Source organism: Stenella coeruleoalba, assembly GCF_951394435.1.
Source record: "Stenella coeruleoalba genome assembly, chromosome: 1".
In the NCBI taxonomy this organism is placed as follows: domain Eukaryota; kingdom Metazoa; phylum Chordata; class Mammalia; order Artiodactyla; family Delphinidae; genus Stenella; species Stenella coeruleoalba.
The window spans coordinates 186,203,778-186,227,101 of NC_137169.1; the positions used below are offsets into that span (position 1 = coordinate 186,203,778).

At 33.8% G+C, this 23,324-nt stretch overlaps 1 protein-coding gene across 2 annotated transcripts in view; it reads left to right on the forward strand.

Moving 5' to 3' along the window:
- The window catches only part of KIFAP3 (kinesin associated protein 3), a 155,737-nt gene extending 132,787 nt beyond the window's left edge, over positions 1-22,950 (forward strand). Inside the window, exon 20 of one of the 2 annotated variants that reach the window (XM_079922205.1) lies at positions 9,610-10,628. In XM_079922205.1, the coding sequence (XP_079778331.1) occupies positions 9,610-9,715 (106 nt within the window). In that variant the 3' untranslated portion in view covers positions 9,716-10,628. Of the gene's footprint in view, positions 1-9,609; positions 10,629-22,291 lie in introns of those variants that run through there. The other variant, XM_079922204.1, reaches the window with a different exon arrangement.
- Positions 22,951-23,324: the final 374 nt, after the last annotated feature.

Here is a 23,324-nt window from a genome sequence, read left to right on the forward strand (position 1 = left end):
ATTGACCCCAGAGACCTTTTAATTTGCTTTTTTCTTATTGAGAAAAATTTTGAATAAAACTATTATTCACCTATGATGTTTTGACAGCATAAAATTGAGTACACCACTGCCACATCTGTAATTCTAGTAATGAAAGCTGACAGTATGTTTGAAATATTTGGTCATTCCATTTATATTTTTTGCATGTATTAAAACATTATTATTAACAGTGCATAATATTTAAAAAAAAACCTTGCTGAATGCTTTGTTCAGGCACTGTTATACATTTTATTTACTCTTTGTTTTTCATGTGCACATTTGCGAAGTTCCCTAATACTTGTTGTTAGCTGTATCTAAGTTGGGATATTTGCAAGAGTTGCTTCTCACTTTAAATGGAATTTTGTTAAATCATGATTAAAACATATACAGCAGAACCTCTATAGAAACCATGGTGTTGGGTAACAAGACAATATCCTGTTTACTTTTAAAAGTTACTCTGTTTCAGGGTATATGATTTGATCTAAAAATATCCAGATCTGTGCAAATGTTTATTATAATTGTATTTAGTTGTCCAAATGACATTGTTTTTAGTATGTATAAACATGTATTTCACACTCAGTCATAATTGCTACAGCTAGGTATAACCAATAGAAATAATCTTAAGTTCTTCCCACCTTCATTAGTATTAACCAATCAAAAATGCATGGTATAAATTTCTTGAAATGAATAAAACCATTCATAAGAAATAATACTATATGACAGGTAAAATCCCATCTAAGGTAATGAAGTGGTTAAATCTGTGGGATGGTGAAAACAGGAGAACAAGAGTGGCAATAGCTGTGTGACACAGTTCTGATGAGAAAATCAAACCAATGCAAATAAATGGTTTTTTATACTATGAGACTTGCTGTAACACAATCCTTACATTAAATCACATTACATTTTTTTTCTCTCTAAATACTCTCATAACAATTCTGCTAGTTTTCTTTTCTTTTTTTTTCAGAAGATGGAATGTCTTAGGAGACTTCTAAAAGTTTTAAAGAATAAAATGTTTAAATGTTTTTTGGCCTAAATCTTAGTATACCAGGACTAATAACTCGCATGTAGCTAACACATATCATCATATGTCTCATTTGACCATCAACCGTGTGTGAGGTATATAGGGCAAAGAGTAGTATTGGCCCTATTTTAACAAATGTAGAAATTGAGACTCAGAGATTTTTAAGGGACTAGCCCCAAACCAGTTAGGTAATAAATAGTGACGCCTTTAAGCTTGGTAAGAGCCAGCATTCTTAGTATTACACCATTACTGCCTCCAAAAGGCAAGCAGATATATTAGTCTTAATAGTGAACTGTGCTTTAGAAAGTTTTAGAGTAAGTGTTATCAAACTTCAGAGTAAGATATGTAGGTTTTTTTGTGTGATACAATATATTGTTTACTTATTTTGCTTTAATACGCTGTATATGGCTTACTGCAAATTGGTATTTAGATTGCTTGGAGAACAAGTTGCTAAAAATTTATTAACACATTAAGTAACTAATTAGTTCACTACCATTAAATTCTTTTAAGTAGTTCATTAAGTTCGCTACAGATTAATCCAGTTGTATAAAAAATGAGGATGAGTGAGATAATCTCAGTCTAGAAGGGTTTATGTCTCATGCAAATCATTTATTTAGCTAATTAATCAATGTTTATATACATGATGCTATTATTTTATGCCTATAAATGAATCTTCATATATTAGTCTTAGTTGACTTATTTGTTTAGACTTTTTAATAGAGAAAACTTTCTAGCCATAAAAGGGCAAGGAAATTCGGTTCCACTGCTTGGACACTAATGATTTGCATTTCCCAAGGAAAATTGAATTAGGTTTTATTAGTAAATTGGGCCTATAACTTTTAAGGCCAGATTCTATTAGATTATCACACATCAGCATTAGCAAATTGTAAACTTTACTGAAATATAGAAATACAAGCCAAAAACCAAGGCTAAGAATCCTGTAAACCTGGGAAGATGTTTTATCCTAGAGAAATTATGCTGACTTGAAAAAGTATTTTAAGCGATTTACTTTCCTTTGGAAATTTAGAAACAAGAGAAGAAGTTGGTGACAGGCTGCTCTCATCAAATTCATGTTAATTTTCAATCTGGTGATCTGAGCTAAGTTTTTGGAGGTATGCATGTTAGTTATTTGTAAAATCCAAAGATGCTCCCAAAGGAAACCAAATTTATTGTCACTTTATTAGGACTTCCATTTAGGAGAAGAAATTCAGCATAATTGAGTTTATAAATGAAAAAAGTAATCTGAATATGACTAGATCCTGTAAAAATGTTAACACATCAGTTATGGTATAGCTTTGTACTAGAAGAAATGAATGGGAGTTAGTCCATTCATGACTAGGAAGTTCATTATATCACCACCATTTAAGAGTGATTATCCAATGTTAAAGTTCATACATTTTTATACATATTAATAGCATTTTTGTTGGCTGTACAGATATATAAAAATTAGTTATAAATTTAAAAAGAAAGTAGAAAGTCCTTAAGCAAAGGTGACTGCTTTTATGACATATTTGACCCATGAAATGCTCTTATTTTCAAAAAAATTATGGGTTTTTTTTTTAAAGGGAATAGGATGTGGATTACCATTACAATATTATTTGTTTATTTATTTATTTATCTATGGCTGTATCAGGTCTTAGTTGTGGAACGCAGAATCTTTCGTTGCAGGATCTTTTGTTGTGACATCTTTTGTTGCGGTGCACGGGCTTTTCTCTAGTTGTGGCACGCAGGCTCCAGAGCGCATGGGGCTCTGTAGTTGTGACATGTGGCACTGTAGTTGTGGAGTGCAGGCTCAGTAGTTGTGGTGCGTGGGCTTAGTTGCCCCGCGGCATGTGGGATCTTAGTTCCTGACCAGGGATGAACCTGAGTCCCCTGCATTGGAAGACATTCTTAACCACTGGACCACCAGGGAAGTCCCAGATTACCATTACAAAGTCTTGCTTATTCGTAGTCTAATGAGAAATTCAAAATTATAAGCAATTTGGTTGATAAGCACCACCACCCCCTCCAAAAAAATAAAAGAGAGAGGAAAACAGAGCACGTCATCTTTTATTTCCCTTAAGTCTGGATTCAATGATACTGAGCTTACTTCTAAACTCAGGGACGGGGTTGATTGATTCTAGCCCATCTGTGTTTTGATTGATGTAACAATGTGATTTAAGTATTTATGAATAATTGTTTAAAAGTCCCTATATTAGAAATATTAAACATATATTAGAAATGTTAAACATGTTTTTTCTTAAATATTTTTAAAAAACAGACGAAACCCAAAGCCTATGGGTTTTTAAATGTAATATTAATTTATTCCCGTTTCTCCATATTGCCCATAGTCCTACCAGATGTGCTATTACAAATAGCTCACCCCTCAGATATGAGCCATATGGGCTCTGTAAACTGATTTGCACTTATTTTGAATAGGAATTGTACAGATTACAAATGAATAATTAAGGTAAATGTATATTGCCAAATAAATCTAAGAGCAAAATATTAAACTGTAGTAAATGAGAAAGGAATGTGCAAATGAAGACCTGCCTGTTTTAATAAGTTTAGTGGTTACCTCCTCAGTTTCAACCAAAAGAAAAGAGTTTTTTCTTTTTTTTGTTGTTGTGTTTAAAAAAAAAAAAGTCTTTAAAACTGCTTACAGAAGTATCTAAGACAAAAACAAGGAAATATAATGTTCTAAACTCAGCCAGTCCAAACCATTTGAGCTGCTATGACAGCTCATAAAACTGAGAGTAGTTTTTAACTGGGCTCTGTTTTACATTGCCAAAGTGAATTTTCCTTGCAGGAAGTAGCCAGAGGGTTTATTTAGTTTCCAATCCAAGGCTTTGATCTTTCTGTACTGTCACATCTCGGGTTACATAGCCCTTTTTCACTGCAGTAAATCTGCAACCGTTAATGAGAATAAAATTTCCTCCTCCTTGCTGATCACTTGCTGTTAAATGCCAAAGCACAGCCAACTGCATATTTGCAGATTTCAGCTACAATGTATGAAAACAGGGCAATCAGTTTAAACTTGTTGTCTTTGTAATTCATTTTATTGGGCTTTCTTCCTTTATAAGTGACCTATTTTATCAAGTAAGTGGTTGCAAGGCCAAGCCTGGGAGAAAGATTTAGAATGCTAATAAGCTGAGAGGAGAAAGGTGTGCACATGTTGGGGAGGCAGGGTACGGGAGTGCTTGCACATGCACGTGCACTGCCATTAATGTTCAAATTGGGTCTGCTTTCGTGCTCTTGAAAGACCCGACCTCTCTTTCCACTCAAATAAAGTAAGCTGGTTTGTTGTTTCTTTGATTATGTTGTATGTTCAGTTTCAACATAAATTTGTACTTAATGAGTTTATTTAATAAGTCAGAACATTACTTTTCACTTTCAACTTCAGAGAAGATTTCATAGTATTTAAAGGAACTTAAAGGATTTCAAAAAACTTGATCTCTACGTTGTAAGAGCTATTCTTAAAGTAAAAAGAACATCATTATAAGTATCCACTGAACCATCTTACCAAATGGGTCCTTACAAATATTGGAAATATTATAAATATCTGTTGAATAAATCAATGGAAATTCAAAATCACATTTAAGCAAGCTGAATTTTATACATTATTAAATATATGCATCTTCAGACTGAAATACAATAAAATCTCATTTTTTACTGCAATGAAACCTCTCAGTTGAAGCATTAACTATTTGATTCAGTTAATATACGTTGTTAAATTTATTTTTCACTTATACCTTTTATCTTTACTACCATCTTATTTTGTGGTTGGCAACTAAACTTATCTCTGTCAAGAAATTCACTTTTAGAATGCCATTTTAGACGATAGCCATTGATAAATATATTTTATTAATATATGTTGATATAGATCATATTAATATACATAAATATGAAATATGCTAAAATACATGAAAGAAAGAAATCAGCTTCTATTTTCTCACCATTGAAGCCAGTTACTACTATCTTACAGCTGTCTGTTTTCACAAAATAAGTTATTTCTATTTTCATAAAAATCAAAATGTTGGGATAAATCGACAGTGCATAATACCCATTCATTGATTTAGACAACTATCATAGAAACAATAACTGAAAATATATTGAAACACAGAATAAGATTTCTAACTTGGGGGCAGTAAAGTCAGATCTGATAAAACAGAGGACCCATTTTGGGGAAAGTGTCAGTTTTTAGTTACCCCAATAAGAAAGGAGGGTAAGAAAAGAATGGCTTGAAAATTTTAGGAGAGGGGGAGGTACAGCACTACCCTAGGCCTTTTCAGAAGGTATTTAGTATAATGTAGAAATGCTGAACTTTAAAATTATAGCTTGTACTTTTTTTTTTTTTTTTTTTTTTTTTTGCAGTACACTGGCCTCTTACTGCTGTGGCCTCTCCCGCAGCGGAGCACAGGCTCCGGACGTGCAGGCCCAGCAGCCATGGCTCACGGGCCCAGCCGCTCCACGGCATGCAGGATCCTCCCGGACTGGGGCACGAACCCGTGTCCCCTGCATCGGCAGGCGGACTCCCAACCACTGTGCCACCAGGGAGGCCCAATAGCTTGTACTCCTAGCATTATTGTGTTTTCAAATAAGCCTATCTATGTGTACTTAAATTGTAACATGAAAGTTTGCATGTGGGCAAAAAATGGTAGAAACTAAAGCAGTTTTAGATACTGTATCTGAGGGTGGTGGGGACTGTTCGAAGTTTGCTTCTTTGTTTTTCTAATACTTTAAATCTGCATCAGACAGTCCACAATCCATCCAAAATTCTGGACATGAAAGTCCACAGAAAATTTCTGCACAAAATAAACATATTTTTTTAAGTTTTTGTTGTTATTTAAAAAGAAAAAGAAAAATCTTAAGTAAGTGAAACTGCTCCAAAGAGTTTGTTTCTGTAACATGAACCGTCCAGTCCAGTTTTAAATGAAATTACTGGAAAGGAATAGAAACAATGCAGGCTTCAATGCCGTACAGACTCAATCTTTATTCTAATTGTATAATTTGAAATATTATTCTCTAAAATGTTTTCAAATCTGTCTATAATCTGAGATATGCTGATTAATAGTAATGCTGGCATTTATTGAAATATATTTACTGAGTGCCAGGCAGTATGCTAATTGCTATCATTACATCCCTTATCTAATTTGATCTTCATAACAGCTCAGGGAAGGAGACATTAAGAAAACCCAAGCTTATTGAGTTAAGCAACTTGCCCAAGTTATCTCCCCACCTCTCAGTGTTCTACTCTTATTTTTACCCCACCTCACTCTCTTCCCTCTGTTACAGGCAAGGAAGTGCCCTTTTTTTCAAAGTCCAGTTGGTTCATTTTGCTCGGAAACCCATTCCTTCTTACCTTCCTAAGGACTTCTTTCATGTCACCACTCTTTTCCCTTCTACTAGATCGTTCCTGTCAGAATATAAACACAATGTGGAATCTCCAACGTTAAACTCTCTTTGCCCCAAAATCACATTCCAGCTACTACCCATTTCTCATTTCTCTTCATACAGTGCATCTCAAAAGACTCCCATTCACTCTTCTATTTCTCCAGTTTTGTCACAATCGCTAGTAATCTTCATATTGCCAAATCCATGGACCTTTCTCATCTTTAACTCTCAGCAGTGTTGGACACAGATATCCAGACCCTGCTTTTTGAAACTCCCTTCTTTCAGCTCTCAAGATACCCTGTTTTTTTAATTTTCCTCCTAAGATCTTCTCCATTCCTTCCCAGTGTTGTTCTCTGCTGGATATTCCTCCTCCTTTTCACCTTTAAATGCTGGTTACTTCAGGACTTCAACCCTGTTCTCTATCCATATCCTTTTGGGGAGCCCTCTTTTCTAATTTCACCCACTACCTAGAGGATTTCATCCAGATCCCATGGCATTAAATACTATCTGAAGGCTTGTATTTTTATTGGATGCCTCTCCTCTGAGCACCAGCTTTATTCCTCTCACTATTTAACATACCCAATGGAATGTTTAATAAAATCATCAGACTTAACTTTTGATTTCCTACATGCAAATAGGTGCCTCCTCTAATCTTCCATCTCAGTAAATGTCACCACCATCCAGTAGTTCAAGCCATAAACTTTGGAGTCTTCCCTGGTTCCTCCCTTTTCTTCACCATTACCACTCTCCCCAGTGCAAACCATCTGCAAGTCCTGTTGTTTTCATTTCTAGACTGTCTGAAATTTGGGCTTTTCTTTCCATTTCCACCGTTAGTACTCTAGTCCAAGCCACCATCATCTGTCACCTGAACCATTCAAAATAGCCTCCAAATTAATTTCCCTGCTTCTGCATTTACCTTCCCTTGCAATCCATTTTCCCCCATAGTAACCATTGTGATCTTTTTAAAGTGTAAATCAGATCATTTCAAATGTATAATGTGTAGTATTTATTAACTATATAATCAAGATGTATATATAGGGCTTCTCTGGTGGCGCAGTGGTTGAGAGTCCACCTGCCAACGCAGGGGACACGGGTTCGTGCCCCGGTCCGGGAAGATTCCACATGCCGCGGAGCGGCTAGACCCTTCAAAAGGCAGTTTTTTATGTTATGTAGGTTACTAAAAAATTACCTATATAGCATAGGCTCCTACCAACAATTTTATAATACAAGCACATAATACTATATATACTTTTTTTTTTTTTTTTTTTTTTTTTTTGCGGTACGCGGGCCTCTCACAGTTGTGGCCTCTCCCGTTGCGGAGCACAAGCTCCGGACGCGCAGGCTCAGCGGCCATGGCTCACAGGCCTAGCTGCTCTGCGGCATGTGGGATCTTCCCTGACCGGGGCACGAACCCGCGTCCCCTGCATCGGCAGGCGGACTCTCAACCACTGCGCCTCCAGGGAAGCCCAAAATATAATTTTTTGAGATGACTTAAAGTATCCTATTTATTATTCTTTATATCACTTTTTAAAAACATCTTTAAAGGTAATAGTATTATCGTGCTTAGAAAAATAATTAAGGAATTAATACTAAGTACAGTGTCAGTTTTTATACATCAGTGGTCTTCAACATGTTCCTGCTAACTTTTGTGTTATTCTCACACCTTGATTAAATAAGGGTGTGTGTATGTGTGTCCCAATGAAATAAACATCTTAAACATTTTTGATTTGTCCTTAATCTTTAGAGGACACAAATTAATCATTAGAGAAGAATGCCGTAATGTCTTAAATAGACACTTTTTTTTTAAGAGCATGCTATTTTGAGTGTTGAATTTGTTAACTTCTGTTACAAAAGATTCTACCTTTAACATTTTCTTACAGAAGAAAAAATCAGATAATCTAAAGACAATAGTATTTGTCAATTATATCTCAAAGCCAGAAAAAAAATAAAAATAATTTTAAAAGACACTGTGATGAATTTTCTTAGATTAAAAAGTAAACAGATTTATAGATTCATATTTTTGCATTTTAACCTAAGCAGTGCAATATTTGACAAAGAATCACATTATTATTAAAATACAACCTCCTGAGTTATATAGGCTGTTTAATAAGACACTTTTTTGTTTTTGACACTGATCTTTAATGGTCTGGTAATTCACTAGAATTTAGTTACTTCATTATAACAGTAAGCACTTTGGAGGGATTAGTTCAGACAGTAGCTTTTCATAGCTTTGTAATAGAATGTCTCTTTAGAAACACATCAATGCCCTACAAAACATAATTTGAATAATTGTGAGATTTGAAGAGACATTGTATCAAAGAGTTTGATTTAAATGTTGGGTTCTGATGCATCCCATCTCATGAGCAAAGGTTTACGTAGGTAGGTAGGTAGGTAGATAGGCAGATAGATATTCCCAAGGAAATAAGTTACAAAACATTTTAGTCCTTGAATGTTTTTTAATGCTGATGTCATAGCTGTTGATGAATTCTCAAAACTTTTAATTGAAAGGGTTTTAGATTTGTTAAAATCATTAGGTTTTCTCATTTTTTTAAAAAAGGCAGTAAACCTCCATTGAGGGTTATGGAAATGGAAAGGAAGTCTGGAGTTAAGGGGATTAATTATGACCTATAATCCTGTGGATTTTACCTGTAGGGATTTTAGGCCAATGTGCAGTCTTTCAGCAGTAGCCCAAATCACTTGGTAATCTTGTAAGTACTCAGCGCCTCTGCCAACTAAATATAACTCAGACCTACTTCAGAGAGGCAAATGCGGCATTCTGTAAGAGAATCTGTTTTCAAATGTGGCCTTGTTTCTGTATTTGAGAAGAAGGGTTAGTATTTTTCTAAACTTTATACTTTTATCATTAAAGTTAATTATTGGTGAGTGTAAAATCTATGTATGGCTATGTTGCTTTTTACATAAAAGCTACACATTTCAGACTAGAGAGGCACGATCAACAAATGGTTTCTTGTGCCTGTAATCAAAGTTAAACATTTTAAGTAATTAGTCTTTTGAATAGACTTATAGAGAGGAGCATAATTAATGATTTTCTGAATATCATGTCTTTTGTGGACATAAGTCAGCATTCTATCTCAAATAATATACCATACTTTAATATATTTTTAAGCCTATTTTCTTTGTTTAGCTTTATCTTAAGTTGATACATCCCACTTTTTCAGAAATTCTTTCCATTTCAGGTTTTTCCAGCCAAAAACAAAGCACCTTCATATTGGCCTGTCAGAAATTAAAAGGCAAAACAATCTTGAAAAGGAATCCGGATTCCTTTTTCAGTGGCTAATTTAGCGCCCCTCAAATGTGAAAGGATGGGAGGAGGCTCCTATGAACATAGTTAGGCAAGTAAATTTTTAAATTGCAACTGTAACTTAAATTGATACAAGAAACCCCACAAAGCTATATTTACATGGGTACTTAAACTTCATGTGGAGATCTCTTTTGAGGTGGCAAATAAGCAGGAATTCTTAAAAGTCTCAAAAAGTTTTTTAAAAAGGTTTCTGGGTTTTAAGGACTTTATAAATATTGGGCTATTATAGTTCAGCTCATTCTCTGTATATACTAAGGGGAAAACAGAAACTATGTCAATATCCTACAGTTGAATTTTGCCTTTTTCTTCTAAAATCTGAGGGAGAGAAGTACTATTTGCCATCAGCAAGTGTGCACCCTAGTCATTTTAAATCAATTTGTAATCTTTCCTTGTCCTGCATACTTGAAGTAATTAATATGGATATACCTATGTGCTAGTTGGAAATACTGCTTAAAACCCTACACTGCCTTTAATTTAAAAAATGTATAGTGCATTCCCGTCTCCCTGAAGAATTCTCCTCATGGTTACCCAGCTCTGCTTATGTGTCCTGTATTGTCAGATTGGCACCACCCCAAGACAGTGAACATCACAGAATGAAGATACCCCACCCTAAACACTTCTGTGACCCTGTGCCCTTTTCAAAGAAAAGCCAACACTACAGCATTAAACCTAAGTGCAGGAATGTATGCAGTGTGGGAAGTGATGATTTGTGTGAAATAACTAAAAACCTTACCCTTGATTTACTACTTTCAAAATAAAGTCCCTGAATATAAAATAAGATGAAAAAGCATGTAAAGAGACTTTCCCAGTATTATTCATCCCTAAAGGTGTTGTATCGTTTGCATCTATCTTGACATAGAATCTGAAGGGTTTTGATTGAATAATTTTATTTATACAAGCAGTCCAGTCTCACTATGGTAAAGGAAGATATGATTGGCCATGGCATTATTTTAGTGCAACAACAGTTAGTTGCCTATGTGTAGGCATAAATCTCTATGAATTATGTAAGAGCCCTGTAAAGGCAAACAGAAAGCATGTGTAAGAAGCATGCCAAGTATGATAGAGTATCTCTTAACAGTCTAGATTATATGGCAGGAGCCAGCATTTCTTAAGTATTTTCTAGGGAAGCCTCTATCATTTTCATATGTCATAACAATAACACCAAGTACATACTACAAGAGTCTTTGTACTGTTCTTGTAAAAGACCTGGAAATATAATAATCTCAAGGCAGAGAGATGTTAAAAGGGATAGCCATTATTCTTACTTTACCAAAAAAAAAAAAAAGAAATCATGACAAAGAAAGTTACAGATTTAGACGGAGACGAGTTATATCAGTAGAGACATAAATTATATCCAGATATTCTGGTTTTGAGGTCATTGCACCCCACTAACTTTAATAAAATGCAGGAGTTGTTGATAAGTTCATACTTAAGTTAGTGTAGCTGAATTTGTAAACATAATTACTAGTCCTTAAATTAAGGGAGAAAAATGCCCTTGTACATCAGTGATAAAGAAAAAAAAAAGTATGTTTCCTTATGTTGCTTTAAAAATAATAATTTTAAAATATGGTAATAGGGCAAAGTCAGAAAAGTAATTGTTAGAATCATATACTTCTGCATTGAAGTCTACACGGAATTTGCTTGGTGTCAATGCAGTGTGTGCAAAAGGTGCTTAGCCCCATTCTATGAAGAAACTGTTAGAAATACCTTGTTTCATCATCAGAAGACTGCAATCTGGTTGATCAGGATGACTTCAATCAGTTTGTGTCTTGGCAATCTAAAATTAGCCTTAGACCTAAGTAGAAAATGAATTTACCTTTTTTTGTACAGACCTATAATATAATAAATACATTATCAAGGGCCAAGAGAGTTTATGAAATTTAAGAGTAGAGATTTACTTTAGTAACTGTTCTTCTAGTGCTAAATGCATTGCTGGTGTATTATGTAGTATATGGAGATCCTAAGTGCTCTAGAGGATACTAAATAACTATTAAATATTTATCTGACCTGTATTGATTACTGAAATTACTGAAGGCTGAAAGTATCTATATAACACTGCCCAACATAGATGTTTTAATTATGCTAAGTGAAATAAGTCAGTCACAGAAAGCAAATACTATATGATATCACATATGTGGAATCTAAAAAATACAGCAAATTAGTGAATAAAACAAAAAAGCAGACTCACAGATATAGACAACAAACTAGTGGTTACCAGTGAGGAGAGGGAAAGGGGAGTGACAAGATGGGGTAAAGGGGGGAAAAAGTGGTTTTATTGGATTATATGAAATCATGTGTGTTAAACTTGAAAACTGTAAAGCGCTATAGAATTTAAAGAATCATTCAATTTAAATTTTTTATTAAAAGAATAAAGTATCATAATAATACAAGGAAATGCCTGTTGTATATTTGATATTATAAACTTATTTTAGAATCGAACTTTCAAACTTTGATGCTTAGCTACTTAAAAACATGCACTTTTAATTTGTTTAAATATAGTTTCTATTATCCATACTTGTGCCCTCAATTTTAGAAAAATATTACTTAGTCTGATTTAGCTACATAAAAGGTCCTTATCAATCACCACTTGATTTTTATCAGCCAAAGGTAATTTGCAGGCTATTTAGCCTAAAAATTATTGAGACAAATAAATGAATAAGTAGACTAGGGCATAAATTGGAAACTTTACATTAAGCTTATAAGATTAAGCTTAATAAGCTTAATAAGCTTGATAAGATTTTTGAGATTTTTTTTTACAACTAACATTTATATACCTCTTATGAAATGTAGTAAAAGAAAAAGTTTCAAAGCGATATAAAAATATTCCAAACCGTATTATTTAAGGACGTCGGACAAGGTTTTAACAGAAGCTTAACATTAATTTTTAATTTACAAGAGACTGATATGTCAGTAGGGGTAGCATGCATGTTAGATAGTGGTATTACCTCTTTGATTATATCCATATGTCAGATTTCTGTCTGCTTTATAAAGAATCATGGGGAGTTGATATAGCCCATTATGTGTAGTACTTGTGATAATTTTAGGTTCTATTCCATCTCTTGAACTTGTTCATTTTGATAGTGCATTATCATTCTAAGATTCTGGTTGGTGTTTAAATTTCAGTAACTGAAGGTCATTATTCATATTTTAACTGGACTAAAAAGTTTTTAATGCTAGCATTAACTTTTGAATTATGCTCGAGCTCTTAGACTTTACAGCATGTTTAGTTTCTTTTCATTTCTTATTAGTATTTTTCAGTATTTAATAGTCTCCTGCTCCCACCTCCAGCAAGAACTCTCCTCTCTGTTCAACATCAGAAACATTTTCCTCTTTGGCATGTGCTTTTAGTTCCCCAAGCAGTATAAGCAAATTGGAAAGTTCAGCTGTCATTCTTGGAAGGTCATAGATCACACTAGCAGCCTGAGTAATCCAAGAGGTTTTAAGTATCATAGCATTTAGTTTAAAGTGAAATTTGCTCTGACAGAGCTGGCAGACCAATAGGAAAAAGAAATATTTGTGCTTGGAGAAGTGCATATGTAGAGACCAAGAGTCTAACTGATGGCTGGAAGTGATTTCAGTCTAAAAAAACAAATCATTAAGAGAGTGCATAGGGGTAAAATACACAGTTCATATTTTAAAGAGTCTCAAAATGAACCAGCAACTAAGGTTAGCATTACATAGTAATTAGCTGTGGTGTTCAGACTTTAACTCACTCAGTACCAGACAATATGGTTAAACTATCACTGTGAAAACATCGCTACTTAAACTCTCTACTTTAAACCTACAGCAGTAATTTTTGTACCTTAAAAAACCAAAGTATTATGACAGGTTATATAAATGTTGAACCAGTAACAGACAAACAATTATTTAAAAGAGGTGCTAATGACTAAGTTTATTGACCTAGGGGTTAGTTAAGCAGCTCAGCAAGTTCCCTTAACATTTGGTGGTGTGAACTGAGGCATTCCTTGATATTATAGAACTGCTAATTTCAAGAAGTCCTTGTACTTAATTGAAGAAATGCAAGCTAAAGATGACAAGATGGTATACTTTCATTAAAAGATTGCTATAAAAATTTTGAGACCATTATAAGTTTCAGTAAATATTCACTTCAGCATCATCACATCTGATGGCTTCTATTAGGCACCTATTAGAGTATTTTTTCTGTTAATTGCTACAAATAAGGAAAAAAAATCTTCTAATGGCTCCAGTTATTTCTTTCAAGTCATTGTTCTGTTCAAGAAAGCCAATTTTGAGTCACAGGAATACAAGGTTTATAAATTCTTTCCTTAGATGTGCAAAGCAGATTAATAAGAGTAGAATAGAAGGGACTCCAGCAAGATGGTAGACTGACCTGACTTGGAAGGGCCCCCTCCTGTATAGATATAGAGAGGGTGGACAAAATATAACCCCAAGTGACACACAAACACAAAAGAACCACCACAAGAATATTGAACTAGGTATAGGTTATATGGTATAGGAAGATAGAGCTGAATTCCCTATATAGAGCCTGGAACTTCAAAGGGATGCTTTTTTCTCATCAGTTGAAAAGAGGACTAGATGATTTTAATTCACCAGCCCAGAGAAGTGGCTAAAACTTGTCTTCTGCCCTAAGACCCTAGAAGAGGAGGATAGTCACCCATGAGGAACAGGAATCATATGCTTGCTTCATGAACACGCACGGGGTCAGAATTTATACTATACATTTAATTCAGGAAACCCCAAGTCAAGAAATTATCATTAAAATGGCTTCAGGACAGTGAAATTCCAGGACCTTGATATATTATAAACAAATACAGAACCTCTCTGTAGAAGTATCTCGAAGCTCAAGGGCCAGCAGACAGGCAAAAAAGAAAAAAATGACTAAGCTTGTGAAGAAAGGGACCGTCATGAAGAAGAATTGTCAGAGGCAACAGTAAAAGAGTAAGGATGCCCAAGAACTGGAGTTAATAGAAGAATCTCAGTGAGACTATAAATTAAAAAAAAATAATAAAAAGGGATAGAAGACTTAATCCAAAGATGATATAATATGAAAAAGTACCAACTGTAACATCTCCACATAAAAAAATATAATCATTAAAATAGGCTCTGGAGATGGGTTAAATAACAGATTAAGATGTATAATAAGTGTAAATTGAATGGTATTAGAAGAGCGTCAGTGAAATGGAATTTCTTTCCATTTGGAATAAATCAGTGACTATTTTACACATGCTTCCTCCATCATTAGTACAAATTAGTTTTTATCTGAAGCATCTCAGTATAGTAACTAAATTGAAAGGATTTGTCCCCAAGATGGTATTTTCCCCTTAGAACTGACAGATGTCTTTTTCAAAAAAATTTTTTTAATAAGTTCCAGATGAGTACATTAAATACAACCTCCCACTACTCCTATCATTTATAATTTTGAAGAAAATATTACTTAGTTTGTTTTCACTAAAAATGATTCTTTAAAATTGATAACCATGCATATAAAAGATTAAGAGTAAAAGAAAACTAAATGGAAAATGACAGCTAAACTTAATACATATTGGTGAAACTCATTAAAAGACTGCTTCACTCTGCTCATTTTCTCTATAATACAAAGGCTCAAGTCAAAAGCAATCAGTAACACTTTTGAGCAACCTAAAATATATATTATTACATTTAAATTTATAGAAACAAGATGCTATTGACAGGTTCAATGAAAATTTTAGAAGTTTTCCTATAATAGTAGTACTTTAACATGCAAGTTCATTACATTTTTCAGTGTCCAAGACAATCAGCATCTTCTCTCATTTTTATACGCCTCCACATTCACAAAGCTTTTTTGCATATGAATGATAGTGATTCCTATTTAACTCTAAATTGTTTCACATATATAAAGACATCGATTATATGAAAAAGCAATGGAAACCACATTCCATCAATGTTAAATATGCTGAGAAGTTTAAATTTGATAAAGCTTGCTTTAAAACTTTGTAAAAGTACGATACTCGGTGATAAAACAAGCTCTCCATCTAGCGGTGGATCTCTAAATTGCAAACATTTAGATCTTGATTTAGTAATACGTCACTATACAAATGTTAGGTATAATTTTATAGGCATTATGTCAGTCAATCCAGACTTCTCTTATTGCTATATATGAATTTCAAGAAAAAATGGTCTCTTCTGCCAGAATAGCCCATCTCTTCCTGTTCAGTACAGGGACAAACTACTTCTACAGTTTGATTTCATCTACATGGAATACTACAGCCTCTTATTTATTTGATGAAACATATCCCCATATTAAAGGGGCAAAAATTGTTTCATTCCAGTTAACTATAACCTCAAATTTTTGGCCAGTTTTGAAGTTCTTTCTCTTCATTCTCAGTTCCCAAATAGTAAATGTATAACTTAAAACTCCATTTCAAAAGAGAAAAGATACCATTTTTTGTCATGAAATGTAGCATATTTGATCATTGTTAGTTCTGCCAGTGCCTCTACAGACTCGCATTACTTCACATATGGACAGCCATAATATTCTTAAATGTTCCCCATCCTTTTGCCTCTCAACCCCTTGTTCCCCAATTATCTTTTTGAAACACAGAAGTAAGTTGTTCTTGGTCCCCTTCTTAAAAACACTGACAGCTCTCCAAAAGTATGTGGTTCTTAGTATGGCATATGAAGAGCTTTTAAAATCTAGTCCTAACCTCCCTTTCTAGCTTTATCTTCTGCTACTGCTTACATTGCAAACCTAAGACTTTGACCATAACAAATCATTTGCTCTTCTTCAGCCCTTTCTCTTGCTCAGGCTGCCACACCATCAGGAATTATCTCTCTATCTCCACATGTGAAATCCTACTTGTCCTTTAAGATTCATCCATTCATGCAATCAAACACTTTTTGAAATCCCACGCCATGTCAGATACAGCACTAGATGCTGGTGATATAGCAATGAATAAGATAGTCCTTACCATTCATGGTGCTTACAATCTAATAGGAAATGAAGACAAAAAATAAAATATAATGTCAGGAAGTGACAGAGACATTAAAATCAAAGCATTTTCTATAAAGGCTTTCTAGTTCTTGAGATCCTTCTGTAACAATTTGTACATATCTCTAATATACTCTCACATTATTTTATTTGGTCCTATTCTACTCTGTAGTAATTTATAAATGTACTAGGGTAATACAACACATTATTATCAGAATTTTGTTCCGTATTAGTTGCCTCCAATCCATGGTCAGGGACCATGTCTTGTTTATTATCGCCTTCCAAGCAACACATCTTTTTTTTTTGACATTGACTTCCAACACTATACTTAACACATTGTAGAAAGTCATGTACTATTTGAATGGATGGGTGGATGGATGTACAAAAGATCACTATTACGTAGACCTAAATTTCCCATGACAAATCATACTTAAGCTGAAATTACTCTGATGATAAATTTATAACCTAGTTGGAAAGGAAGATAAACATACTGATTTTGGTTCTATGATCAGTATATTGGAGTAATTAATAAAAAAAATGAACTGTTCTAGGAGACTGTTACTAAATTATTTCATGCAGTGTTATAATGTCCTGGAGCTGTATCCTCCAAAAAATGTTAAGTCCTTTGACTTAATGATCCCAAAAGAATTCCAGCCTTCAGTATTATCTTATGGATCACAAAGATAGGTAGTTAATAAGTGTCATTGTTCCCTACTTGTAAGTATATTGTCATAAAGGATTTTGTCTTAGGGAGGATAGAATCCCCAAAGAAAGACCCAAGCTAAAAAGATGAAATTCAACATGGTAGTTGTAAGTTATAAATTTCATGCGTGTCTGTATGTATATACACACACAACTATACACACACATATACAGTCAATGTAAGCCATTTTGTGATAATGACTCCTTAAAAATTTTGTTCAGGATCAACACAGTTTTGGCCTACATTAGCAGAGAGTCAGAAATGGGATCTCGTTTTTATCTTCTGTACTGGTTTCAGACCATATCATAAGTACCACATTGTTTTCAGCTTCTTTATTTTAAGGTTAATACTGAAAAAATTGAAATACTTTAGAAAACAAATGATTTTAGAGACCATGTCATGAGGATTGATTAAATGAGAGTTGTGAAATAGTCATATTAAGGAATAATTAGACTTCTTGTATGGTTTGAGAAGGTAATTCTAGGACTCATAGAACCAGATTTCAGATGGGTGTTAATGAAGAACTTTCTCATAGTTTGGTAAGTCTGTAGAAGGAACGAACTGCCTTGACAATGTAGAGTTATGGAGGTGTTATGACAAGAGCTGTATAGACCCTGTCAAGGATGTTGTGAATGAAAGGGTACACTAGAGTATTTCTAAAAATCTTTCCAAGTCAAAGATTCTATGAGCCTATGAAAAGAGAACTTGGCTTGAATGTATCCTTTTTTTTTTTCCTGTGTTATTCACTAATATATTCATTATGTGCTTTGCATTCATTTTGCTGACCTGGAAGTTTCAAAGAAGAAAAAGACTTGTATTGCTTTTATCTAACTTTAATAAAATAATGATAATACTTTTCACTTATGCAGCACTTTTCACCCAAGGATTTCAAAGGGCTTTACAAATATGCACTAATTAAGCCTCACAAACAGCCAGAGGTAGGTGATTTTCTTTCCTTTCTACAGGAATGTCAATTCTGACACAGAAGTTTAATCAGAGCCTCGGAGTGCCTAGAATTCCTTACTGGCTGCCATTCCCTTTGTAATATGCTGCATGTGAAGCATCACTTGTCATGTCTGGATTTCTTTTTTTCGCCCTTCTCTGAATCATCTCAAGTTTAGAATTCTAATGAATGATGTTGAAAATTTGTTTGAAGCCTTGTAAATATTACAGAAAACTTAGTCTTCTGCTTGCTGAATGCTAATTAGATTTCTAAATGTTTGTTTAAAAATAAAACCTAGGTGTGGTTTTATATTTGTTGTTGAATTTTAAATATATATTTTTTACTTATAAAGAATTTGTCATTTTTTCTAAGTACCCCAAAATCATTGTTCTTAGGACATAAAAGTTAATGGCAGATGGATTTGGGGGCCTTACCTTTCCTAGTTGTCTTTTCACAACAAACAGTGACCATTTTCTTTAGACTAGAATTATATATTTTCAAGAAGCAGTATTGCATTTTGGTATTTTTCTAATTTAAAGGTCCAAAATATATCTAGACATTGAGGATAAAGGTTAAATGACGCTACATAATTAGTCTTGTAAAGAAAAAGTGGTCTAGTAGTAGCATATTCTACTCGAAAGGGACACACAGCTTTTTTATATAGTTTAGGAGTACCAGGAAGAGAATATGTACGTATGGAGACACACATGCAGTGTTGGATTAAATTCCAATATAAATAGCCAAATATACAAACTCTTCTCTGAAGCAGGATGGTCACACAGGGCACGAGCAGGTACAGCATATCACAACTTAGTTTCTGTTGGTTCTGAGGGTCCCTGTTGAGGGCATGCAAGTGGCTTTAATACTGTGTACTCTAAGTCAAGTCTTAGTGGATCAGGAAAGGACAATTTTTGCTGTGATACTTCCTTTTATATTCACGTTTCTGTCCCCTTCCAGAAGAATTTATATAATCCATCTGCTTCTGTTGGGAAAACTTACATTAGGCTCTCCTGGTTTGAACCAGATTCAGCATTAACAAGGCTACATCCTTATCCCAAGGGAGAAAGTAGAGTAAGAGTTCACATGTCCCAGAAGAATATCTATCTCCAGGTTTTAACAGCCTGAAAAGTCCAATTTCCTCACTATATTAGAACCAAGTGAGAGACTAAAGAATCAAACTATTCTGTATCAGAGTGAATTTTATTTAAAAGATATTAATTGTAGGGATATGGTTGATCTTTCATGATACAAAAGGATATAGAACTTAGAGTACCACCAGAGTACCCACACTGGTCATAATGTTTCACATATTCTTTAAACAGCGATTTGATCTATGATACATGATGGATAATTCCAGAAAAGCTCATTTTAAGAGTTGGTCTCAAATTCTCCTATTTGAAAAATTTCCCCATATGATATTTATGGAAGTTCACAAAAATTTGGTTTTTACATTGTAATACAGAAGTCTCTGGGTTAACTATTGAGTGCATAAATAGAAGTTTATTGCAGTAAACCTGCAGGCTCAGAAAACTCAAACTCAACAGTGTTCAAGATTTGGTCTTACTTTCACTGACTTGGGGATGCATATTCTTACCAAAAATTGTGACTAACATATTTTTTAAAAATCCATTTGTCAATTTACAATGAAAGTATAACCAGCAGGCAGATCAGATATGTCTTAAGTTTATTCTTTACCCTGTTGGCAAGCCATATGAGAAAACAGTAATCAGAAATTTGTTTATTGGTCATAGAAATTTAAAAGTTTTGCAGTTTGAATGTGTAATAACTTTAGACTCAGAACCTTTGTTAATGCCCCTTCCTCAATGAGGACAAGCCTGCCAAAAAGGTCATATATTCCTGATGGTGTTATAGGTCACCCCAAGGAATTGCTTGGGTTGGTTCCACTACAGCATTGCCTCTGAGGAGCTCCTTGTTCTGTGCCAACATGGCTGACAGACACCCTTCTCAGTACCGTCATCTTCTTTTAGGTAGAATTACAGTCATATTGTTCCTCTGTGAGATGTTCTGTTTTGAAGGTACTTTCGCATATTTCTTCACTGATCAACCATATGCCTCTTGTTTCCAAGTTCTTAAAAGAGATCTCACCACAGCCCCTAGATTAGTAAACAAAGACAAAATTAACTTGAGTTTTACCGAAGTCTGCTGCTATTCAGCCTCAGAAGAGATGCTAAAACATGTAAAGAGTGGCTGAAGGCAGGTAATAAGTAGAAAGCTGAAAAAGGAAGGAGCTGAAATCCACAAGCTCTATAGTCATCCTTTATATAACTGAGAGTTGTTTAGATACATGAGTATTTGTTAGCGTTAGTGCTTCAACAGAAAATTTTTCAATGGCCAACTTTTCCTCTAATTTTAAACTGATACAGGTGTGTCTTAGTCGTGGGCTCCATTAATTTCTAAAACATCTTTAAAGCTACCTCTAGAGTAATATTTCCCTTCATCAGAAAATTTAATCTTTCTTTCCATGGGACCAAAGTAGGAAAAGCATACTTGTATTTTGCCATTTCAAAATAAAATTCAGACTTAAAACTTTCAAACAACTTTTAGAAATTACAGACACAGTTTTTGATATAGAAGGAACCCAAAAGTTTGATTTGTCCAGGATCGTTCACTACAAATGCTAACCTAAACCTTATATTTCAGAAATTCCATTCCCCTAAGAGGTAGATTCACATGAATTATATGCCCTTTACTTTTAGTATTTAATCCTATTCCAACACACACACACACACACACACACACACACACACACACACGCACACAAATTATTTAAAACCTTAACATTTTAATCGTTACTTCTAAAGCGTTTTAACTTAATCTCACTTTGAGTTGTGAGAAGAAATCAGTGCCTGTATGAATATATTTTTTAATCATATTGAGATTTTGCTGATAAAGGGAAAAGTATCTTTCCATCTAGCATTATCTGGAATAATCTTAAATCATTTAAATGTATTTATTTTTTCAAAGCTTACATTTCTGGGTTATAAATAATTTCTTTTGATTGGAAATAAGCTCACTAGCATTCACTGCATGCGCTATGCATGAGCATGTTATAGCTGCCATATTTGCCTGGCAAAATAATATCTTGTCATTTCGCTAAGTGTTAATAATTCTCTGACCCTTTAAAAGTACTTTTTCTTCTAAATGTATTAATAGATGAAAGAAGAATTTTTAAAGTAACATCAGTTTATCCGTGTTTCAATCCACCTTTTTAACTCTGAAGGTTATCTTTGGGCTTCTGTTATTTCCATAGAATAAATTTATCATTTATAAATTTATAATTATAAATTTGTAATCCAAAATTTATAATTTGCTTGCTGTAACTCAAAACATGTACTATTTAGTAATTTTTTTGCATTGAGGAGTCAGAAGAAGAATTTGCATATCAAATCTGGCTAACTTCCAAATTTTGTAAAATTCTTTGTCTTCTTTTAGTCATAGGCTTATGGTATGATTTGGCTCAAGTGAGAGTTTACTGCTAAAACTCAATTGCATGTCCTTACTAATAGTGGATTAATCCTATGAAATAGAGATCTTATTATAAATAACAAAACTCACTTTACTACAGTTTTAATTTTATCATTCCCTAGCAGTGTATTACTGATAGTTGCTAACATGTAAAATATTTTCACATTCTGGCATAAACGCCATGTATGAGTGTAATTCATTAAAACGTTTCTGATCTCTCTTTCTCTTTGTCTTGAATGGTACCTGATGACAGAGGTTTTCAACATTTTTAACAGAAGTTATTAGAATTAAATATTTATTAAACACATTTTTATGACTACAGTAATTTAAAGAAGAGAAAAAGTTAATGATAGCCAGCCACATAAGTCACTTTTGCTGCTAGGAAGAGAATTTTGGAGGTATAAAGTTCCAGGCCTCTTCTTTGACCTGCATTGGAATGAAAAATATAATAGATTATTCCTTTTTTCTCTTTTTAGCCTTGGAATGGATGGCTTTGGCCAATCGGTTGGCATTCTTGGACGCCCTGCCACAGCTTATGGATTCCGCCCTGATGAACCTTACTACTATGGCTATGGATCTCGATAAAGTCATCCCTCTCCATCTGTGCTCTCAGCTTAGAAGAGATCTGTGTGGGTTGGGTTAACTTTGAATCTTGGCCTAATAATGCATGTTGATACTATTGCGGGTCTGTGTTTCTTTTTACTTTTCCATACTGTTAGCTGCAGGTTAACTTCGACCCCTTCCGTCCTGTGTTAAGTACAGTTGATGCTTGACACTGTTCACTCATCAAACCACATCCTGATGCCGAATAATATTTACCATGAGACTCAAAAGTGAATGCTGAAAAGCAACTAGACTGGAAAACAAACACTACATTATGTACATTAATTGACTAATTTAATTTCTATTAAAAAGAAGCATAAAGTACAAATGAATTAGCAAAAGTCATGTGTTTCTATTTAATGTGTTTTATTAGGAGTTACATGCTTATGTAGAGTGCATATAATTTTTTTTTCCTGTCCTTTTTTTCCCCTTATAAACTCTTAAGTATTTCACGTGATATGTGCTACCTTTAAAATTTATAAAAAGAGTATCACCTTTTTTATTTCATGCCATGTGCCTGAAAGGTTGCTTCCCAAAGTTATTAACTATGATTTTTTGATTAACAGTGGAACATATGCCATAATTATGTTATATGTGAGTAGAGTTTCTTCAGCAATTAATTCAAATTAATTTTGTCTTTCTGATTTTTATACAGAAAACCTAGGACATCTATTAGTATACATGAAACTAGATTGGCATTGGGTTTTTAAATTTTATTATTCATGAAGTCTAAAATATGGAAAAGCTAATTATGTCTCACTGAAGAAAACTAAGGAACAAAATATTTTGCTCACTTAGATACCCGTTTCCCATTTGTTCACTTGTTTTTACAAGATTTAGGTAGTAAGAAATGGAAAGACATAATAATGAGTTGTGAAAATAACTCATGCATGTTATAGTATGGAA